This window comes from Lepisosteus platostomus, chromosome 12 (assembly GCF_059453375.1).
Source record: "Lepisosteus platostomus isolate fLepPlt1 chromosome 12, fLepPlt1.hap1, whole genome shotgun sequence".
Taxonomy (NCBI): domain Eukaryota; kingdom Metazoa; phylum Chordata; class Actinopteri; order Semionotiformes; family Lepisosteidae; genus Lepisosteus; species Lepisosteus platostomus.
Window position 1 is genome coordinate 37,821,075 of NC_142622.1, and position 20,121 is coordinate 37,841,195.

Here is a 20,121-nt window from a genome sequence, read left to right on the forward strand (position 1 = left end):
TTAAGGGATCATTACTCAGGGTGTGAATCTGAAGGACAGCTGTGAAAATGAAGACTAAAGAGCATTCCAAAGAAATTAGAGATTTACAGGCATTGTTCCACCTGGATCTCACTGGGTAAATCAAATGCATACATTAGGGAAAGGGTACAAAACAATATCCAAGTGTTATGGCTACATCAAACCACCCAGACACTGCCTAGAAAAGGTCGTCCCTCAAAACTCTGTTCACATTGGTGGTGGTGGAGGGGAGTCCCCATTACCTGTAAAGCGCTTTGAGTGGAGTGTCCAGAAAAGCGCTATATAAGTGTAAGCAATTATTATTATTATTATTGTTGGAAAGCACGGAGGGAGTGCAAAAAAAGTCTAAACAAGCTAAGCAGACCAATTACATGCCTCAATTAGCACCTGTGATTAAGGGCCCAGTTGGGTACAAAAACCGGTAGACAGTTCTCCCTCAGGTCAAAGACTGAGAACCTCGAATACGCTAATGTAGCGTTTACAAAACTGATGTGGCCACAGAATACTTCTGGAAAATACTGACAGAACACACACATGCTTGGCTGGGGAGAAGAGGGAGGGTGCATATTGGAAAAACTGCCTCATGTGATGCTCACAAGAGTTATTTTTTGGAAACCTTTTAGTTTACAGAAAACGTAAAATGTCATTTTGGAATACGGAACACACATTTCACGCATGTCTGTTGTAGCAACTGGACCTGTGCATTGTTACACTGGGTACTCTCGCATTCACATCACAGAAGTAGCATAATTACTATTATGAATGTGTTAGAAATGTTTAATATACCTACAGTCTACTGATCAGATGCCTTAGTATGCTTAACACATAATGTAATATGTAATATTTTTCAGGAAAAATATAGTGAGCATTGAACACAGAATGCCTATTCGCAGAGAAAACCAGTGTTGCCCAAACTCAGTTTGGTACAAGCTTCTAATTACACTAAATAATAAGACTTTTCCTTACATATAGCAAATGAATGAAATCCTAAAATTCAGTAGTGTTTGTCACAATTTTAAAGAGATTAAAAAATTCACAGATCTTACATCTCATTAGATACATAGATAATACTTTATTAATCCCGTAGGGAAATTGATGAAATGGTGTATATTTCTCAGTATACAATCATAAATATTGACAAACTAAAACTTTGAAAAAGGTTGAAAGCATTACCTTGCAACATGTCTAAAGGCATCAACTATAACTGGTGCGAAGTCCTTGGTGAACTCCGGGCCTTTCCGTTTACTGTTCTGTATAACATCATTGGCTAGGTAGAGGAACGTCAGCTTTCGGGAGACCTTGGCTATAGAAACACAAAACATGCATAAATGTCAGCACATGTGAAATAGCTGCATAATATTATCTGCATTATTAAAGAGTGAGAGCTGACTCCAGTCATTTTGAAGGTTCTTAATAAAAGGTCACCTTAATGTTATGATTTGTAACAAGATAGAAAATATTTTACAATGAACTGCAAAATATATAGCAAAAATGTTTTGTAGTCCAATGGCTCCTGAAAAAACAAACCTATTGAGGAACCACAATAAGCTTATATATACAAAGATCACTTTTCGCTATAGTTTCCCGGAATGGGGCACAGACTCTTGGAAGTGGGTACACTACTATAGAAACTGCTGACAATCAAGCAGAAAAACAAACAACAAATGAGAACACTCAACTGTACTTTAGTGCACTGCTGTTTACCAGGCTATATATAGACTAACATTGATTAGACTTTCTACTGTTAATGTCGAATTAACTTTCAAAGAGAACGTAAAATGAGCTTTAGAGTATTTTGTACTGTTCCAAAAAAGAACTATCATTAAAAAGTCCAACATAAACATTGTACATTTATTTACAACATTAAAACTGTTGTGAATGAATGCAAACATGTGATGACTACCCTTTTCCAAATGCTACATACAGAAACCATTTCCCCAAATGTTTCACTGCACCACCAACTGCAATCACTTTTACACATTTTAAGACATAAAAACAGTCAGAAATTGAGTCTCAGATATTAAGTTCATATTCTATATAAGGATACATTTTCCACTCTATTATTTTGGTTCATTTTCATGGGCAATACAATACACAAGAGTACAACTGCAGTGCATCTCTTGAGAAGATAACCTGTCCTTTGACACTTTTTTCCAGTCAAAACAGATCCTCTAGGACTTAACTTATTTTTTCCCATAATGAAGCCTTGTGGGATAAAACTAAAGCTGCAGCAATTTTGCTTTTAGAGCTTAATTCCTTATAGGAGTAACACTGTAGTGAATCTACACCCAGCCCTGCTTAATGAAGGTGTAAAATAAAGCCTAGTGTTAAATAAAGGCTTACACTGGCTTATTTAAACAATGTTTGAGAGAGATATCTTTCATTATGAAATACTAATCTTTGTAAAATTACCAGCATCAAATACATCTTTCAGACTTTATTACAGTAAAACAGTCGTAATCTAATCAACTAAAAAAAACATCTAGTTCGCACACTACTGTACTGTGACTAGGGTATCATACAACAATCTGTTATCATGCAAGAATCATTTGCAAACAAAACAAAGAAAATACCCTGCACATAACTTGTCCCATTTTCAGTTTCACAATGTGCAAGCTTCTGTGAATCTGTGCCAATCAAGAAAAAAAGCAAAATAACCCATACCTGCTGTTGGCCTGCAGCTTCTAACACTTCAAAAGGGTTTACACTCATACGCAAGCAAGGCCTTATTGTTATCATGGGATGAAACAAAAACTCCACAGTCCTGGTCTTTCGTAAATGTCTCAAGTTTAAACACTAAATCAGAAATAACATCCTGATTAAACAAAACTTCTACACACCTGCCAATAGGAAGTTAAAAAGGTGGCTGTTTGATAAAGTTCCCTTATGTGCAGTAAAGCCAGAAAGCTTGATTTCATCCACATTTAAAAGCCAATTCCATCATTATTCATCTGAAAGCTTTTGGCATGTTTCCGACACACAGAAAAGCAAAAACAACACCTCTGTCTAGTTTTTGATACAGTTCACAAACTAATCAGTAATTATAATAATAATTGCTTACACTTATATAGCGCTTTTCTGGACACTCCACTCAAAGCGCTTTACAGGTAATGGGGACTCCCCTCCACCACCACCAATGTGCAGCCCCACCTGGATGATGCGACGGCAGCCATAGTGCGCCAGAACGCTCACCACATATCAGCTATCAGTAGGGAGGAGAGCAGAGTAATGAAGCCAATTCATAGAGGGGGATTATTAGGAGGCCATGATTGGTAAGGGCCAATGGGAAATCACTATACTGGGGCATTAGGACCCACATGGACCGCAGGGTGAGCGCCCCCTGCTGGCCCCACTAACACCTCTTCCAGCAGCAACCTTTCCCAGGAGGTCTCCCATCCAGGTACTGACCAGGCTCACACCTGCTTAGCTTCAGTGGGTTGCCAGTTGTGAGTTGCAGGGTGATATGGCTGCTGGCGTGAGTTGTTTTAACAGTTGATTAACAGTATGTTAATCAATTCATCATTAGGAATATTTGACTTTCAAGTAAGAAATAAGGCTAAACAGCTTGTAGGACCTCCACATTCTGCGTTAACTGCTGAGAGTTTGAGACATAATTGATGATGAGTACAGCTGTTTTTTTTAAGTTAAGGTTTTTGCAACTTCAGATGAATTGGGACATCTAAAAAAAAGGAATGTCGGGCTCAGCAAAACAAAAATGGTAAAATAAGCACAGGGAAAGAACAAATGCTCCCAGCTTAAATTTCTACAATGCATTAAATGCTTGAAATATGCAGTCTCAAAACAGACATTCCTAAAAAGATTCCATTGCGCGCAAATGTGTTCAAAAACTTCTTGCAACTAAATGTAAAACCCCAAACCGTGACTGACCGCATAACAAACTTCTACAGGAAGTACTGCAAAGGCCAACAAACAAGCATACTACACCACTTAGGGGAAACTAAAATAAAAGTGGACAAAGTTAGCCTTAGCTGCCTAAAAAGTATTAGCCTGGGCAAAATAATATATAACACAGATCACTATAAAATGGGACAACGGGACTAGATGAAAACAATCATGAGGTCAATAAATGCAGCTTGAAGATGGAAATTATGACAAACTAATCTACAAAATAATTTAAAAGACTGTTATAACACAGATAACTTGCTCAATGCTCTCCATTAGCTAAAGGATTTTCTTTAAGAAAGACTCCCAAGGAGACACTTCATCCTGTTATCATCCTCACATCTATAATTTTGGTGGGAGAAACTGAAGCAACACTCTGTTTGTAGTTGACCTTTTTATTTTTTGTGACTCTCTTGTGAAACACCTTTTAATCTTTTACATTTACTTGGCAATGTTTTAAAGCTGACAGATAAACTGTATTCATTTTCTGTTGTATGAGACAGTCCAATGACTTTTAAAATCTCTAAAAACGCTTGGCAATGTTATAATGCTGTCTAACGAACCGTTCTGAAGTTTCTTTTTCCTGCAAAGGCAGATTTCACTCTGCTTGATTTGACAAAAGAGGGGAGTGGAGTTTTCTGTAACTAGATTGTATTACCTATCACAACATTAAACTACAGAATCTACAATAACCCGAACCCTGACCAGAGTTAGTCTCTGAGTCACATGTGAATTGGTGCCACTAAACAAAAATGCCACATCCAAGGTGCACACTTTGAATTTGCTTTGCAATTTCCCTCACGGGATCAATAAAGTATCTATCTATGAACAAAAAAACGCTTCACTAAAACATTTCATACTGTGGCAACATGCATTGATTATGATAAAACACACTGATCTTTGGAGATTAAAAACTTTAATATAGACCACTAACAAAGACATTACATAAAAGCTGAATATCCAACATAGGTACATTCAGCATAGGTGAAGATATCTGTAAGAGTAATTGATGAGACTACAGTACTGTACATGAATATTTATGGAGATGTGTTGACTGAGGCGATGATGTTGAACTGATGATTAAAAGATGGTACAGTATTATATCACACCTGCACATCTTCCTTTATTTATGTTGTTGGGTAGAACTAATGTAATACAAATGCCGAAAAAAGTCAGTGAAGCACTGTGAGCAACTGAACAAACGTAGAGCAAAGACATAAGTAGGAAGAGATGAGGGAGGTGCATAATGGGAGAGACATGCACAGGCAAATGTTGATTTGAACCTTTGGAGTCAGACCTCTAAGTATATTGTGGAATCCTTGAGTACACATCTCAGGTCTGCCTTGGCCTGACAGCGAATTTGCAAACAATTGCAATGGATTAAAGAGGAGTATGAAGGTAAAACTATATGAAAACCAATCAGTATGTTATTTTAAGAGTAATTTTTTGGGGATAAAAAAGTTACATTGAAATAATGTAACTTATTTCTTCAATAATGAAGCATATTTTCAAAATACTTTAACTTTGAAGAGTTCAGAGTACCATCATACCTCTAAAAATTCAGTGTACACAGACTGGAACATCCTTAGAATGCAGAAAAAGTCTATGAGCTCTGAATCTGGCAGGACTGAAAAGCAGGCTCATGTTGTCAAAATCTGATGAGGTGCACATAGCTGAAATTTGTTAACTGCTTTTTAGCTCAGTTTATCAAGACGGACACAGGGGAAGGTGACTGTATCAGTGTAATCTTTTCCTAATCAACAACGTGATGACAAAGGAGATTCACTCTGGGAAATCTTAATCATAACACTGCTGGCACCATTTGACTTTAGAAGCAATGTAAAAGTCCTTCTGACTGCAGGCTTGGAACAAACTAGTTTTTGTCTTGATACTAAAAGTCCTATCTTACCACATTTTATTATGTCTCCTGGAAATAGAATTCACCTTTACACAGTCACATTTTAACATCTTTACTGCAGGTACTATCATGCAAAAGTGTGCTGCCTAAATAACAGAAGTCATACACCTTCCCAAATACCACTTCATCACCACTTTCTTTCTCTATTCTTTTATGACCGCCTGGTTTTTTATTCCACTGCTTAGATTTTTTTCTTAATTACATTTAAATTCAACCTATCAGCAGCTTCTTTGGCCACCTTGTTTGTGAGTTTTTGTGTGTCCTTGCATGATGATACTGAGCAGCAATACGTTGTCTGCAAATCTGAGGTCCTTCAGCCTGGTGTTGACTGTCCGTTGTATAACATTATCACCTTCAATACTTGCTGCTCTCATTTTAAGTTAGTCCATGATGAAGAGGAAAATGAGAGGCAAGAGGATACAGCTCTGCCTGATTCCCCTTCATCTTGGGATGTACAGAACGCTTGCTTTGATCATAAAAACTCCTAATTATATCGACTTTTACAGAAGTCCATATTCTCCATAATGTTAGAAGATGAAATGCTTCAGAGTCATATCTTTCTATTAATTTGACAATGCACATATTTGTCACAGCATTATCTCCCTTTTCAAAATAGGACTCATTTTCTTTTATTATGTGTAATGATACACTTACCATTATATGCCCTGGTACTGAGAGGAGTTATACCATGCAAACTATTACAATCTGCACGATCACCCTTCTTTGGAAATGGGATAATTCCATCTCTCAGATCATGAGGCACTGTTTGTTTTTTGCACATCATGTTGTACAGATTTGACTGTAAAATAACATCTCCACCTTCCGTTAGTAAATCTGCCTTTCGCCGTCTCCTCCAGCTTTTCAGTTTTTTAAGTTGTCGAATAACCTGTACTCCACCTTCTTAGCAATGCGTCAAAATTCAATTCCTATCGATTTTTTGCTGACATAGGGTCTGGATCTGGGCAGTTGACACTAACAGGGTGTGTTCCCTTAAACTTGATGCCTACTCATCCTTGTTTGATCATTTGCTTTATATATTGGCAGTTCTTGGACTCTTCCTTGTGTCAAATATTTCACTATTCTGCATAGTGTTAGTGAGTCTCTAGCTGATGGTGCCTTCCATCTCTACTATTTCCTCCTATCTTTATTGTTTTTAATCTCTCCCTCGTTCATTCTGTATTTCCCTGTAACATCACAATCTAGATGACTGTGGTCATTCATTTCATCCCACATATGTTCGGTGATCCATTTTTTCTTTCTGGATACCTTAACAAATCCAATCTTGTCTTTAGTTTGTTGAGATTTTAACAGCTCAGCAGTATTCTACTACAATTTACAAAAACCTTCACAGTTCACAAAGTACCATGCGCAAGCAAGCACAATGCAGTGGGTGACTCTAAAGAAAAGCAGTCACAAATGTAAAGAATTTTACTGTTCAGGATCACTCTGCAAGTGTCCTTATCTACACAATATGGGGGAGCACCAACAGCAAATAAAAAAGTTACAGTGAATTGTAAAGGAATCAGTTGAAACTACACAATGCATAATTCAAACTATGTATCCAAAAAAAAAGCTAAAAACAGAAAACTCCCAGCAAGACAGAAATGAATTCAAGATAGTGAACATATAGTCTAGGTGAGGAGGCAAATATTCTAACCCTGAAAGATACTGACAAAAAAAAGTCAAATGACAACCTAAAGGTCCATGATGACAAAAGACACAAATGAACAGGTGCACCTGGCGCACAGTTTTTGCCTCTTTTGAATCTCTGAAGAAATTAGGTGTTATATGATGATACTGTTGGATTAACACATTGCAAAATGGCCAAGTAACATAGATTGACTAAATGTTACCCTCTCATTGATTTAACTTTACCACCGCAGTGTAAAGACACACTGCCAGATAAATTGGTTTCTGGGAACACTGGCCCTGGCATAAGTATGTACTCTGCAATGGACTGGTATCCTGTCCAAAGTGTATCCTGCCTTGCGCCTGTTGCTTGCTGGGAAAGGCTCTGGCTCTCCTGAAACCCTGTACTGGATAAAGTGGTCGAAACATGGGTTGATGTCCTAACTTATTTCACAAAAACGTGTGCAACATAAATGACATTATTTAAAACTCAGCCGTACTCCATTATCACTAAACTGAAGTTGGATAATATTGATATTGACAACAGAAATCTGTGCCAGGTCTAAGACCAAGCTTGAATGCAGAACCGACTCATTGCCACCAGTAGAGAGTTGGGTATTGAAGACCAGGATTCTCTAGGCTTGTACATAGAAACCCCTGTGTCAGTGAGAGACACACCACTCCTCTAACTGGAGTTTACTAGCACTGTGGAGTTGCAGCATGTCAAAACATGAATGGAGGGTGAAACATCAAGTTATAACTGTACACACACCTGTCTTAGCATCAAAGAATTGCTGTGCTACAGCTCCTATTGAAGGTTTTCTTTCTCAGCATTTCTCTCACCATGTCACTTTAATTTTAATATTAACATATCTTTAGGAGTAAGAGAAACTGGAACAAATTCAGGGAGAACATTCTGACTCCACATATAACGAGCCAAAACTAAGGACTGAACAAAGAACTCTAGAGCTATGGTGTTAGTGCGGTCAAATCTGAAACTGAATCTTTTGATTTTACCCTTTGTAGTGCTATAGTATTTCCAATCACGGTGGGACATAGGGATTTCAACAGAGCAATCCAATTTTCAAATTTACTGCACGCCTGTGCATAACATAAAGTTTTTATATTCACCTTTCATCCTCATGAAAATAACTGACATATGATGCACATTCATTACAAAAGACAACTGACAAAAAACATTCATGTTTAATGCACTGCACACACGACTACATAATGATACACTGAGCTAAGGATCAGGCTCGTTATTCAGAAAGTCCTGAAACAAGATTAATCGTTAATGAAACTACAACGATGTAATGGAAGCCTAGAAAGAAGAGGGTGATACGGATATATCTATACATTTATGATTGACCTTGACTGACAGCTTAGAGAGATGTCCCCACCAGCCTCATGTTATGTCTTCACTAACTCTATGTTTAAGTAATGATTTGGAAATGTCCGTCACAGTGGTGTTCTGAAACACTGAGCAAGCAGCATTTGGTCTGTAGAATTTCCATTCTGACAAGTTGTAAAATAAAGATGCACAAAGTTTAAACCTGTATTAACCAATACATTTCTGATGGTATATTTGTGGTTAGAAGCCCAACTTAACGTTCACATCATAAATGTCCAAGGAAAAGTTTAACAACTGCAGTCTAAGCATGACAATGCATAATTAAAAGCTCATCTTTCAATATATTTGCATGATCGTTCAAATGCTGTTTTTCCCCCCAATATCATTAGTTTACATCTGCAATTAAATCTGTATTTACCACCAATATGATACAGCCTGCTGTATGCTGTAAGTGTGACAAAAATGAAGACAGACTTGTACTGCACCCAATACCTTTCATTAAATCTAATAGTACACTTTTACTCTTTTTTATTTTTTTATGAGCCTTACTTAACATATTTAAATTATATTAATGAAATATTACAGTAATGTTGTTACTGCCAAAATTCCCCATTCCCCTAGATTTATGGTTGACAGGAATGTGCACAATTAGTGATTAACACAATACATAAGTATTACAATGGATCCTAAGCAGTTTTGTTACCAGAAAAAGATACATCCTGCACTGTTCTATTCAAAATCAGTCTTAAAATACTACTGCGTGATTCTCTTACTCCGAATATGCAGAAAATATACAGGAGCTATTCGAAACATGTGTTGTTTTCCCAACTATGTAAATAAATTTAAGTAGTTAAACTGTAATACAAGACCATTTAACAGATTTCTAGTAGTACTGTTGTGTAAATGTTATCGTAAATGGTTTATTTTTGGTTCTGTATTGATCCTCTTTGAAACTGTTGCACTGTACAATCAATCTGTTGTGAGCAACCTAATTACTTCTAACACGAACACACGCATTCTGACACATCACTATGCCTGTGATACAGTAGATAACAGATAATGTTACAAACCTGCAACAGCTAGACTGGAGTCCCTGAGTTCATCTAACTGACACAACGTCAAAGAAACTCAAGTACTGTGGACAAATTGAACTGAGAAAAATAAACCTGTATATACTTTACCTGCCAAAACCAAACAGAAACAAAATCTTAATTCACATCTCTAACAAACTACCTAAGTTGTGAAAATGTTGAATCATGTCATTTCACATATGTACTATCTACAGTGTTAATATACCATAAACACCGACCTTCTGAACATCAGCCTGCAGACAAAATCTACTTCCTACCAGCTGTGTAAAAGCCACCGGGTGTTTAGTGCCCAGCTAAAACTTTTTATTTAAAAAACATGGGAAAGAAGAAACACAATCTTTCATGTCCAGAAGTAATTAAAAGGCTTTAACTGAATTAAGTATTGCGATTACATGCACCAGATAAATGCATTCAATTCTTTTGTCTTCTTGGAGTAAATAGGTTTGCCAAGCTTTAACTTTCTTGCCCCCAAGTTCAATGTTTAATGTAATGTGTTCCCAAGAAGTATGCCAAATTAGTGTGCTTAATATATCCATCACAAAATAAACAGAGCATTGGTTCAGAAATGTGGGAGACTGACTACACTTTTCCCCATGAAGTTTCAAACAATATGCCCACTGTGTGCTTTTTACATGATTGTCTTTTATGTTCTTTTGCAAGAGATTTACCTCGTTACACATCATTTGGTAGCCCACATACACATTTTGAATTCCAAATTTTCTTTCACTCATAGGTGTACACCACATTTTAAACACCAGCATTAAAGAGATGTTAAAATGTAATGTTATTATTTAAATAATGCAAGATTTAAACACATGACTCTTTCAGACATTTAAGTAACAATTTTTTTTTTCACATGGAACGTATTGTGTGCTTTTGTGTGTTTATTTTCAAGAACATACAAGTTATTGTCGATGCAGAGACACTGATAGTGCAAAATCTAACATTTCTGTATCGGAGGTGTCACTCTGCTTTTACTTTTAGCAAATTATATATTACAAAGAGAATGAAAATCACTACTTTTCATCAACAAAACAAAAGGTGACTTATTCACAGAAAAACTACAACATAAAACATGAGAAAATTTAAAGGACCTCAATTATGTGGAAAACAGACAGAAACAATGAAAATAAGTAAGCCAAACCTACATTCAAAACCTATTGCTTCCAAGATAGTGGGAGTAATATGGGGCTTATTTCTAGACTTAAAATTAAATTTTATATGATTCCCTGTCATACCCTTACAGGAAAAGTGCAAAACTAAAGGCCACATGCACATGAAAATCTAGCCTCAACTAGTTAGGTTCTTCAGCTGTCATAAAATTATGTTTTTTTTTTTAAGTGTAGAGACAACTTTTCTGTTCTTCCTGAAATTCCTTTCAAGGATTGCCTATCACTATATCACAAAATTGATCATTCCTTTTGGGAGAACCCTCAAATGCTCACAGTGTCATTCTAAATATAAGCAACTATGAGGCGCTTAAGAGCTGTATTTCTTGCCTACGTTCTGTAACTCTTAATGCATTTTGTCACATCACATTATTCCAAAATTACAGCAGAGTGAGGATTTTGCCTGGGTACTGCTGCTACAGTTCTGTGTCTTAGCATGGAAAGAAACTATTGCATTACCTTGTACACAGAATCACTACATTTAACCACAAAGTGTCCAAATCAACAGTTGCTGTGGCCCTAAAGACTCTTACATAGCACAGATGCCAGATTTTAAACCTTAATATTATCATTCAGTAAACGTCACAGCTTACCATCTGCTATAAAGATGGAAGGACTTACTTCTTCAGCAGCTACACCAGCAGTGTTCATAACACCCACATGAAAGACCATTAGGAATGCAAAATCTGTTACTGTCATGCACGATGCTTAACTTTCATTTCAGCTCTAAGAATTGCATACTTTAACACCTAACTTTTAATAGAAAAAAATGCCCTTTTCTACTATGAATTGGGCTGCAACTTAGCAAAATCACACCACCGTTGTGCGTTCTGTATTACCACATGAACATCTGAGAACGCGAGTTCCATCATGAAGAACTTCTCAAGTTGTCCAAAAAGTTAAGGTAGTAAAATCACCCAAATCTGTAACACTTGCACAGAGAGATTCTGATTAAAATCAGGACCTGGAAGAGGCCAGAGTCTGTTACAGCCAGTACGATATAATAAATCTGCATCCTAAAAATACCTTCAAGACACCTTTCTAAACCTAATATGTGTACTAAAATAAACAGACAGACAAAATCTCCAATGACTTTCTGAGATTTAAAAAAAAACAGTATAATCAAACTCTTACAGCATTACACAGCAGGGCGATAAATCTGACACAGCCGTTGTTGGAAATCACCAGAATACCAGTGCTATCATATCCAACGATTCATCAGATATTAATCTGCAAATGGAATCTGGAGCCCTCTGTTGTTTCTAATATAAAGAAGCTTTATACATTCTGGCACTTTATACAATGTTTTCCTTTTGATCAATCTGTTAAGTAATGCAGGTCTATTTCTCCATACAAAACAAATGAGGTTTGCTAGTACTTGCCAACATTTTAGAGGGACATCTTTTAGAGCTTCCAAAAACTGGAAGTAAAGGGCAATTTGCAACGAATCTTAAATTAAGCACAGCCTAGCTGGAGAACGCAACTGCAAAAGAATGTGTTGAGGCCCAATCTATGGCTTCCTGTCGCTTAAATGGCCGTCCTGTAAAACTTGACGAGCAGGTGTTTTAAAACTATTTTCAAAGCATAAGCAGGGAAACAGATGCATGGGAGGAAATTATTCTCTGTAGAGACGTCTGTATTTTGCACACAAGCCTAGGGTTTTCTTCCTTTAAAGACACCAAAACAATCTTCCGTATTCTTCCAATTTTCAAAACATTTTGAAGGGCCACCTGGAACGATCCAATGAAGCAAATTTCGCTTTGCACAGCGATATTTTGTGAAAGTCCTTCATACTTGTAAAATTATAGATACCTCGGAACGCTATGGAACAGATCAAAGCACTGCCTTTTAAAAAGTATTTTGCATTGCGTTTGAAAAACAATTCAGACGGCGCACAAGTGACAGAAGCAAAGATACGTTTGTACTGGATTTGTAATGTGATTATACAGGTCAGGAGGTTTAGCAACGGTCGAAGGTCAGTTCAGGCGGTTGTGCTTCCCGTATCACTCATCACATCGATCCGAAATTCACAACTGCACAACTGGTTTGCCCATGTAAAGTACAAGACATGCACAAAAACGCAAACTGCAATAACAAAGCGAAATAACAAAACGACACCGCGACTTCTCGTTTACCCAAAACAAGAAAAGGGGGTATTTCCGACTAAAAACGCAAACTATCAATATGTAAACTCACGTCGTAAGAAACAAAAAGAGCATTTTAATTTAGCTGCTGTAGTAGAAGACAGCTACAAAACAGATCTACTATAAAAAAAAACTACAGTTAAAAGAGCGGTCATTAATAACGAAACCATACCTTTTCTCAATTCGTTGTACCATACTGTAACGATGATCTTGGAGTGTTTCCTGTGGTGGATTAGCCATAACGACAAGGTTTGGACGCTTTGCTGTGAATTACTGAGTTCCGAGAGCTTTTTTTCTAATGCAGCTTCTGAAAACGCGGACATTTTACCCTACCGAAGCCAGAGAAAGACTGATCGGTTTTAGGTTTACAGATCCCCTTCACCAAGTCAGGAAAATAATGTTGCTGCAAGATGGGAATGGTAATAGGGACTTCGGCGCATGTTTTGATGACGTCAGCGGGACGAAACCACAGCTCTTCGCCTTGAAGAAGGGATTGACGTCATTATTATCGGCGGTAAAAATTCCAATAGTCTTTAAGGGGAGAATATCAACGCCTTTGCTTTCGTTAATAAAAAAAAAATAGAAATAAAAAATGCGCTTTTTGTTCGTAACAAGCAAAAACAATACTACACATTATGTGTTCAACGGTGTCAGGAATGTCTATTAAAATATGCTAGAAACTTCAAATGCACACATCTATAGAATAGCGGCACGGTGTTCCAGTAGGTAGCGTTGCTGCTTTGCGGCGCGCTAGGTTTAATTCCGCACATGGGGTGGTATCTGCGTGGAGTTTGTATGTTCTCCCCGTGTTCGTCTCCCTGGTAGGTTAATTGGCTAATGGGGAAACTGGCCTTGGTGTAAATGTGTGCGTATCTATTTGTGTATCTGCCCTGCAGTAGACTGGCGCCCCAGCCAGGTGCACCCCTTGTTTTCAAGGGTAGGCTCTGGCTGCCCCGCGACCCTGAAATGAAACAGGCGGTTAGAAAATGGATTGATGTATATTGACAGCAGAATAGCACGACGCTAAGGTTTAGTCTACTGATCACTATCTTCAATAACAAACTTAATGGAAATGGACACTAGATAAATATATTAAAGATGGTGTTTAAATTAATCAAAGAGTGTGGTGCTCATATAGTTATTCAGTAAAAGGTTATTTCTGTATAACAAATATAAAGACTTTTTCAAACTTCTTCTCTTGTCTCTCAGTGTCCTAGGATTAAGGAACTATTTGAGACATTCAGCAGCAGCGGATGAGTAAAATTAAAGGTGAATTTTCCCATTCTTGTGCTCAAGGAATATCAACTTGGATAATGCCGTTGTACAAAACATAAAAATAATAGGTGTGTAGCACTGCCCTCATGTTATATTAGCATACAAAAGAAGGCTTTTTTTTTTCAAAAGGGTTAAATGTGACATGGGTGAAAGAGCAATTCTTTACACAGCACAGGGTAAATGAGAATGAAAGCAAATAAAAATGGAGGACACTCACTTTGCTTTTTAGCCAGTTGTTTCCATTCACTCATCCTAGCAGTTTCTTGAAGGAAACCAATGAGTCTGCTCTAACATATGTCCGGGTTTATTCTAGATTCCACTACTCATTATTTTAAACAGGACCTCCTGTTTTCAGTCTTAAACCTGTGTACTTTCCCCTTTTATATCTCAGGTCTTCTCAGGTCTTCTTTCATTCTGGAGTTTAAAAGAACCCTCTTTGGTTGACATTATCAATAACTTTGAGGGGTTTGATTGTCTGACACATAGCAAGGCCTTCCTGCGGTATATTACAATGTCCCACTGGTATAGTGGTTGGAGGTTCATACATTATTCTCATGTAGACTTCCAATGAAAAATACAAGAATGCCACATTCCAGACCTCCAGGCCCGTTTCTGCTAGCAGGGACAAGTCAGACTGCAGCTTATTCCCTGGTTGCAACAGAGTCTTGACATGAATACCATCAAACACATCTGGGAACATACTTAAAAGCTCTGGAAAAGTAAACTCCATTCCAGTAATGCACAAGACCTACAGTTACAAACCTCTCAGATTTGGCAGTATCTGTATAATAATTCAGTATCTTCATGCTTTCAATCACTGAATGAAGCCAAAGGGCATGCTACTATATTTTAGGAAGAAGTTATCTATATGATTATAGTCATATCACCTGATGTTAAAATAAATGTTTTTCACAATGAGAGGTTTGCTTTGTTTTACGATAGGGCAGTATATATGGTGAGGGAACGAACTGATGTTGCTTCCAGGCTAAAAATAAGGAACAAGCAAAGGTTTATCCCATGCTGAAAAGAAACAATGTTTCAGCTGTGAAGCCATCTTCGGGTATTCCTTTGCAGCCTATGCATGATGATGCAGCTATCTACAAAAAAAAAGACATTACATTGACTTTTCTGCATCCTTTTACAGGGTTTCTAGACTGAAGACATCAGAAGATAAAGTTAACCTAAAACTAGGTTCACACCTTCCATCAGCTGTCAATGATGAAATAATTTATTGTTAAAAGCCTCTCTATTCATTTACAGATTACAGTTTTTCACACCTGGCTTGGAATCCATTCAGCAGATTTCCATCCATCTGTCTGGACACTGTTGTGTTGTTGACATTATCATTGTGTGTCCTTTGTTCTCCATTACTTCATATCCCAACAGCCTTTCTCTCTCTCATTCACACCCGTAGAGGGCTGAACAGCTGAAACATTGTGTTTTTGTGTTTGGGCTTTTCAGGGTCACCCTAACCTATACTTGTCCTTTTACAGTGTGCATTCTGGTACAACTCCCCACTCAAACCTCTTTATATAGTGACAGACATTCAGTACTTAAGAAACAACAATGCACTGAAGTGATTAATCAGATTGGGGGGAGGGGGGTTCCAAATATATCCTTAAAATTGATGTTTTTTTCTATGTGCTGCATTGTTCCTTAGGAAACGTAAGATATCTGGAACATATTTGATATTGACTCATTAACAGTGATTACAGCTAAGCATTCACTGAATATAAATGGCTGTATTTAGCACTAAAATAACATGTTCTGTTAGTTTACATTGATGTGCCTCTTTGCTTAATTGACAGTTTAGATAATTGACAACTTTGTGCAGTAGGGGACTTAAAATTACTTCTGCGTGTAGTTTGTTAGATGTTGGTGATTAAGAACTAATTTGGACTCCTAATCCATACAGTGTTTCCCTTGGAACCAGAACAAAGTCATGTCATGCCAGTTCTTTTTGTGAGTGCTGTTGGTTTCTGCACGAGGCAGCACACAAAGTGGTTCATTAACATTAATGGAATAAATATGGTTTCAGAAAGTGAAAATGTAGTTATTGGTGGTCTTCAGGCTCTGTGATCTTAAAAGCTAGGAAAACTTTTCTGACCACATTTGAAAGTTTTGATGAAAGACTTTATTTGGTTTAACATAAGGCTCTGTCAGAATAACCACAGTACTGTAGTGTAAACAGTGTATGTTTCAGTTAGAGTTGTGTCGAGTACGGAGCCAGAGAGAGATGAAGTTTAAATTAGGCATGTTGTCAGCTATGATGACAATTATCCAAAATAACATGTAATTAATTTCAGTTTAAATTAACATGACTTGCTAAGGCTACAGTAGTTATATACAATCAATAATAAAATCCCATTCAGATTAGCCTGTTAGCACTGATTCCAAAAAGAGAAATAGAATAATGTGTTTCCCATTCGTTTAGTTATCTTATTTATATTTAAATACAGGAAAATAACTACAAAGAGCTTATCTATAGCAAAGCACAATGTTTTATCATTTACAAAGAATACTTAGTATAAAAGGTGAGCTTTCACAAAAAGAGTGGAATTTTATTTATTGTAAGTTTATGATCCTCCTTTGTTGTGATTGTAAACAATGTAAGGCACTAATTTAGAAAATCTATGAGAAATAACTGATCAAATTAATGTACTATCAAATAGGCAAAGTTAGTGCACAGTGCAAACATAATAAAAGTTCAATTAGCTCAAATCTGCTCAGCATGAACTGTTACCTACTAAGCAAAGCATTGTTTTTATTCTGAATACTTTTTGACTTATCACATTTTAAATTGTATTTTATATTTAAAGGCTACAGGAAGCTCTTTTAAATGTAAAAAAATGTCACGTCACCTTCATAAGAATGATTTATTCTGTTAACCACATTATCAGCAGAGCAACTAATTTACATGAAATAGGATTGGATTGTAATACACAAAACTACCCTGAAGAGGGCAGCCTAGCTGCACAAATCAAAATATAATTGAATGCATACTGAAACGTGATGAAAAAGTCTGTTCCTATTACTGCTGAAATCAGAGTCAGGGAACTATTTGATATCCGCAAATTAAATAACCATATTAAAAAAAAAAACATTTGAATAAAAGAAAAAAATCCCTAGGGTTCCATATTTCATGCCACCATTCGTGAGCTACCTCCTACAGTACATACGTTTGGACCCGTTTTGGAACCTACTGTATGTCACCGTAGCCTTTTTTCTTATAATACAGAAACAAAGGTTTAATGTTGCGTTAAATGTGTAAAGAGGGCTGCACTGTAACTTAACGATAGATTTATTCAAAAAGTAAGACAAAAAATATCAAATTCCATGATCTTTGATTTCACAAAGCTTAAAACGTAATCTTTTATTTTGTTAGTGTTTGATATATCATAGGCTAAACCGTTATCTTTATTGTTTTGTAAACTACATTTTGTTTATACTGTTGAAGGCAAGTAGTTAAACTATTGAAAATGACTGTAAATGTTCAATTTGAGATCAGGCGTACCCACCTGTTAATTACTAGCTGCAGTGAACTGTTTTAGCTCCATCAGATTTTAATCTTTTTATTTACCAAGATGTCATTTTTTAATTTGTCAGTTTATTTAAAAAAAAACATGTAATCGCCTTATATGTGCAACGCACAATATTAAATAAATGCAGAAAAAAACATTAATAAAATGCCAAGTATTTCATAAACGGAAGATTGTAAATGGACTCATAAACATTTATTACAGTGCACGTTTTGCATTTTGGAAATATCTTGTTGGATAAGCTACTTTTATTTTGCGCATTCTTCTAAGCTATTGAGTTTTGCTTGAAAAAATACATGGTTATATGGAAAAATAATGTACATTTGATGCCCCAGTTGTCTACAAAATGCATGGTACAATTAACAGGAAGGGTGCCCTAACCTTCAATACATGTGACTTAAATGACCTGTACACGTGCCCTGTTCAAAATCTTTCAAATAGAAAACTCTCAGATGCAGTGATGAGAGTGCAGATGATCATTACAATTACAGACCAAAAGTCTACAATGAGTTATTTCTTTCAGTTACCACCAATATGGATTGCAGCCATTTCCTGTAGCCCACTGAGCTCTCCTTTCCAGCCTGCCAAATTGCACTGCATGAGAAAAAATTGCTTGTGCTCATTTGTTGGATGCCAATCAAGAGCAATTAAAACAAATAATTGTGTTCACATTGCACAGCTCCGCTCTGCAAGATTTCGCTCACATTCTCCAAATGACCAAAACCTCTGAATATACTGTATGGATCCCCTTTTCCTTTTCATAATGTCCTTACTTATTCCTGTATTTTTTAAGATGCGAAGACTTTGAAAATGTAATTAGATTTGAAAATGGTATGTTTTATAAATTGCAGGAGGCCCAGAGGCATAGTGATTGGTGCTCCTGGGTCCTTTGGTTCCTTGGATACGCGACACATCTTCTCTCCACAGCCATAGGGATCTTCACTGCTCCAGTTTACTCCCACAATCCAACAGCATGCTGCCTGGGTTAATGTGCATCTCAGAATTGTGTAGGAGTGTATTGGGCACACTGACCCTATACTGGACTAAAAGGCTATTAATCATTGAATGATGGATTTACAGATTGCCACTTGTGACCAATAAACTAAAAAGTTAATTATTCTGTATCATACCTTAGGTTAGTGTAATCTACAGTAGCTATACTCCCGGAAGGCATTTGTGTATGCAGGTTTTCATTCGTAATTTAGCTCTTAATGACCTAATCAGCTAACTGGAGTCCTATAAAATTACGAGCATGAATAGAATAGGACCACTCCAAGTTAGATATACAGAAAGGACCTAAGATTTTTTAACTTTCAGTTTCAAGTCAGATTCACATACCCAAATACACATAATTTATCCTTTCTCTGCTTTATACTTACATATATACAAAAGCATAATAGAGAAACGCTATCACCATAGTGCCTCTAAACCAAATACATTATGTTATCTTTTAAACTAACCCATTATCATACTGTACATATTTATTTAAACCTCATATTCATGGTCTGAAAATGGCTGGGACAAAAAAAAGTAGGTGGTAAAAAATTATAGAATACCAACAATACGACTCCTCCAATGAATTATGGGAATTTTTAATGGAACTACTCTACATTTGGGAAAAAAAAGTGAATCCAATTTGCACATAAAAGTAGACCATCTCCCATGCTGAGATTGTGCAACAAGTTTTTCAAAATGCATCCGTCAATCTATATTTATTAGAGAACAAAAATCCTACAGTGCAAATTCCTTTCAATAAGCTGACAGGCAATTTTTTCAAATACCATCGCTACAATTATTCCTAGAACAGCAGTGGATTCAGAGTAACTGGTATGCAGACACAAACCAGTAGAGGTAAAAAGCGGTTCAGAGACCAGAGAGCACTGGTCTGCAACACCGACCTTTGAACAAGAAGAAACGGAAATTAATTCCCCGTAAAACATGACTTCAAGACTAAAGACAATGCCACTGCTTCCACAACTGAGGTGATCTGTCACTGGTATTTTTTTAAAAATAATGAGCAGCATATAAACTTGAACTGAGCAGACACTCTTAAGTGTCTTAATTCTCTCTAATGATTCTTT

The 20,121-nt window shown here is 36.6% G+C and overlaps 1 protein-coding gene across 2 annotated transcripts in view; it reads right to left on the bottom strand.

Moving 5' to 3' along the window:
* The window catches only part of rprd1a (regulation of nuclear pre-mRNA domain containing 1A), a 29,803-nt gene extending 16,120 nt beyond the window's left edge, over positions 1-13,683 (bottom strand). The window contains exons 1-2 of one of the 2 annotated variants that reach the window (XM_088601871.1): positions 13,399-13,683; positions 1,192-1,321 (exon numbers count right to left, since the gene is read on the bottom strand). In XM_088601871.1, coding sequence (XP_088457997.1) covers positions 1,192-1,321; positions 13,399-13,549 — 281 coding nt within the window. In that variant the 5' untranslated portion in view covers positions 13,550-13,683. The remainder of the gene's footprint in view (positions 1-1,191; positions 1,322-13,398) is intronic. The other variant, XM_088601872.1, reaches the window with a different exon arrangement.
* Positions 13,684-20,121: the final 6,438 nt, after the last annotated feature.